At 35.4% G+C, this 4,296-nt stretch overlaps 1 protein-coding gene across 3 annotated transcripts; it reads left to right on the forward strand.

Moving 5' to 3' along the window:
* On the forward strand, positions 1-1,330 carry LOC18041254. Of its 3 annotated transcripts, none has more exons than XM_024184817.1 (5): positions 1-85; positions 250-329; positions 416-586; positions 706-759; positions 974-1,330. In XM_024184817.1, exons 2-5 carry the CDS (start codon positions 255-257, stop codon positions 1,313-1,315), a joined length of 642 nt encoding a protein of 213 aa, XP_024040585.1. In that variant the 5' UTR covers positions 1-85; positions 250-254; the 3' UTR covers positions 1,316-1,330. The 3 variants fall into 3 exon arrangements, with proteins under 3 accessions (XP_024040585.1, XP_024040586.1, XP_006432875.1); XM_024184818.1 differs by having other exon boundaries at positions 253-329; XM_006432812.2 differs by having other exon boundaries at positions 1-81; positions 253-329.
* Positions 1,331-4,296: the final 2,966 nt, after the last annotated feature.

The following is a 4,296-nucleotide window of genomic DNA, read 5'->3' on the forward strand; positions in this document are numbered from 1 at the left end:
ATGCGTGCTCTGCACGATTTTAATTGCGCTAGGTTTCCCAAATTGCAGAGGATTAATTATTAATGCTATTGATAAAGAAGGGCAAGTAAAGTTGGAGGCAAACTCCTATTAGCTTTTTATTAAAGATTATTTTAGTCCTGTTAGGAATAAGAAACACACACACACACTATGTATATAATAATAAAATAAGAAGTATATATTCATATAGGTCCGAGTTTAATTAATTTGTCTCGTTTTATTATTATTCAGCAGCTATGGGCAGCAACTCAGAGCTTCATGTCGTTCTCACCACCATGCTTTCCTTAGATAGAAAGACAATGTATATGAAAGTAAGTAAATTAATTATCTTTTTCCTTTTTTATTAAAAAAAGAATTTAAAATTACTATTTGCATCTGCATATATGTGTGTATGCAGTTGATTTTGTTGGATTATTTTCCTGTGCTGTTGCTATTCTGTTGGTGGTTCGTCATGTATGGCGTCGACGCCCCTCTCATTACTTTGACAGCCGAAACATGCTCCATGGCACTAATATTGACAGTTTTGTTTGAGGTACGGTGGAGGTGTCTTTTCAAATATTTTAAAAAGGTACGTAAAAGATCTAATTATATATGGTAATTATTGAGGTTATGGTATGAGAAGGAGATTAATTTGGCAATGTTATTTCTTTTAATTTATTTAATTATGTTTTGTATATTGTGTTTCAGGAAAAAGATTTGAAGAATATCATTCAATTTACTGAAACCCTACAATATTGTCAGGTATATATATATATAATAAATAATAATCAGTGTATTCCTAAATTTTAAATTAGTAGATCAAAATACAATCTGAGACCCATAGATCGGAAATTTTTGATATAATGATAATGTATGTTGTTAGTTAATTGCATGTTGTTTAAAAAATAAATTAACCAATTGCAGTTAATGAACGAACGAAAGAAAGAATTAAAATTAATTAATTTTTGTTTTACAGATAATGTATGATCATCATCAGGCGCCACCAAAATCTTTCATGTTGTCATCCATTGTATTCCTAAATTTTGCGGGTGTTCTAAATGCGGCCGTCCTCTACATAGCACCACTGGGATTGTTTCTCGAACCGGACGGGGACGTCTTTTTCTATTTAATGGGCTTTGTTCTGTTCGGCTTCTCATGTCTCCAAATAAGTTTTATACAGCCACTGCTACTAAATTGTGATGCTGATACCTTCAAGTTTATTAGAAGCCAAGCCCTCGTTTTTTCGGAAACCACAACTGCTGCTGCTACTACAGCAAAAGAACCACCTGAGAGCTCAGGCTCAGCCGAAATTGTGTAACTATCTTTTTTTTTTTTGTAAAAATAATTTTATTTTGTTTTATTTTGTTATTAGCTGTTACTCATTTGTAATTGTTTGCTTTTATTATACATACATATATATATATATATATCTGCGTCATTCACCAATTTATGTTTTTTCCTTCATGAAATGCATGCCTTCACTTAAAAAATTTTAGTTGTCGACTGTTTTCTTTGTTAAAATTTTAAAAATTAATAGAAAACAATATATTCTGAAAACTGTAGCGAATAAATGGTAAAACCAATTTTTTTTTTTGAGAAAGTGCCAAAAATCGCCCTCAATAATCTGCAAATTGGATTGCACAAGAATTGTTTAAACTTTTACCGTCAACCTTAAGAGAATACGTTCTTTCAGCATGCATTGGCTTTGTAACACATGGTTATATGTTGAAAAATATCAAAAATTGAAAATACCATTTTACCCATCAAATGCAATAGATCTGTGTATCTATCATATTGCATGATCTTTTTTTACCTGGTTTCTAACCTTCACCAGTTTATACACTATCCAATATATCCATTCATTTTAGTGTAAAATTTGCATGTTTTCATCTAACATTTTTGAAATAGAATAATATGATATTAAATAAAAAATTCGTCGGGATATGTCTTGACCTACGTACTTTAGTGGTCTTTGCGTTTGTATAGTCAGAAAATTTTTTACCGTTACTTTTTCCATTCAATTTCTGATAATTATGTAACTAGTGAAATTGAACAGGAGAAGTGCGGTGAGAACCACTGAACCAGATTATGAAATACGTATTATTAAAAAGACCTGAAACTTCTTATGGGAAACTGAAGCATAATAAGTTTCGTCTTTTACTTTATTAATAATGTTATCAATTGTTAGGGGACAAAGTGGATGGCCCAGCAACAAAGTGCCACATGTCGGTACTAAATTTTATAGTAAAAGAAAAGTCATCAAAAGGATATTGGCTTATGTTGGGCACCCCAGGTCTTTTGAAGAGTACCTACGGTGCATTATGTATGAGTAGAAAAGTCAGAAAAATATTAAAAAAATTTAGTGATAAAAGAGGCCTAATCTTAAAAAGATTGGTTGATCTTTGTCAAAAAAATAAGGAATTAATGACGGAATATTGTGTTGAAAAAGAGGGGATAACAACATGCCACACCTACAAATGGGCCAAAAAAGGTTGTTAACAGGATAGTTTGGATTACATGTCATCTCCTGACACAACTGCAAATCCCCAACAGCCTCAGTAGAGGTACGCAACACTAACCCTCTACGCCCAACACGTGTAAATGCCTCAAACTTGTTCTCCACGTATATTTTGAATTACCCGAATGGTTATGAAGGACAAAAATATCTTTGACATGATAGTAAGGAATGCCAATAAGATAATGCCAGGTGGTATGGCAGGCAAGGCACTTCGTAGAAAATACTTAGGTTTTATTTTCTCAAAGCAACTAACACAAACACCATGAGGGCTAAGTTTTATTAAACCTCAGCCACCATTACTAATGTAAGCTCTCTAACATGAGATAACTTAACTTTGACTTGAGCTTAAGATTATGGTCGCTAGGCCACCCAGTTTCCACCTCTGAACTTTTTCTCATTATATTGCAGGTCTAAGGTGATTTGGCAAGCTTTCTGAGTCCAGATTCAAACCTCCCACCAGTCCTATTTCTTTTCACTATTCCTTCACACTATAACAACCAAAACAGCCTGTACACTACTACACCCCGACTAAGCTAGGTACCCTACATCCCAACAAAAATAAATTCATTGTTGTTAGTTAGATTTTGTAGCTTTCACTCACACACCCAAAATCAACTAAAAACAATTGGCACCGTCTGGATGGGGAGCACACAAAAAACCTCTACACGGTGATAAGTTTGTCGGTACATGTGCTCACACAACCATGGCACCTGATGTACCCACTGATAACATGATGCTGGATCATGATAGATTGGAAGATCACAATAATGATGAGAGGGGCGAATCTATCAAGCAGTCAATCGGTGTTTACCCTGATAAAGAGCCCGTTTCTCATAAGCACTTTTAGGATTTAGCCCACACGATCCATAGAATAGTAGGATCTCAAGTACCCGAACCAATTGCCTCCCCTGTGATTCGTGATATTCCTCCTCCGTGAGGCGAAAGCAGAGCATACTATGATCGGAGATACCCTAGAGCAGTAGATTGAAGCACGAGTCACTGGGTACCTGTTCAACTGGCAATTCTTGAGAAGAATGTTCCATCACCTCTTGCGACTCCCGTAGTAGCTAGGGTACCAAGCACAAACAAAGGGTTTAAGAAGATCTCCGAGATAAGTTAAACACCAAATGAGCTTCCCAAACGACAGTGGCATCCTCAAGAGCACCTGGGTTGCTCCGCAAGTTTATGGCAAAAATGGAATTTTTTTAAGCTCAAGCACCCTTTTTTGAAAATCAAAATGTCATCAGTACTCCAGCACTAGTAACGTATAATTCACCATTCACTATTGAGATTCAAATAGTAACTCTCCAGGAAACATTTGCCATGCCTTAAATACCACAATACTCGGGTACCTCAGTTTTCACAGAGCATGTCGAGCTATATCATGACCAAATGTTGATTAAGGGTGTGGACGACAATGCTATGTGTTGGATGTTCTCACATACTCTCACTGTTCCTGCTAAATCATGGTTCTGGTCATTGAAGGCAGGTAATGTATCCTCTTTAGACCAATTGTTGATAGATTTTGATCACGAGTTTTGTTACGCTTTCTTTTCAACTTGCTTTTGTTAAGCAAGGAGAATAAGAGTCTTTGGCTGATATGTAAACTGCTACCACCAAGAAGTGTTGCCTACGAATGTGTTTAGCCACCAATAAACACTCACTAATTTTGAAAAGAGCTTGTGTTTAGGGAAATTATGGCAGTTGTTCTAAAAGCACTACTCCTTCTCGTATGGGGAAGATAGCTCATAGGCCTTACAACAAATTAAAATGGATGAGAA

Source organism: Citrus clementina, unplaced genomic scaffold, assembly GCF_000493195.1.
Source record: "Citrus clementina cultivar Clemenules unplaced genomic scaffold, Citrus_clementina_v1.0 scaffold_5, whole genome shotgun sequence".
Lineage (NCBI taxonomy): Eukaryota > Viridiplantae > Streptophyta > Magnoliopsida > Sapindales > Rutaceae > Citrus > Citrus x clementina.

Coding starts and splice junctions, on each gene's coding strand:
- LOC18041254 (XM_006432812.2), top strand. Junction 330..415: donor GAAAGACAATGTATATGAAA/GTAAGTAAATTA, acceptor GTGTGTATGCAG/TTGATTTTGTTGGATTATTT. Junction 587..705: donor TTTTCAAATATTTTAAAAAG/GTACGTAAAAGA, acceptor ATTGTGTTTCAG/GAAAAAGATTTGAAGAATAT.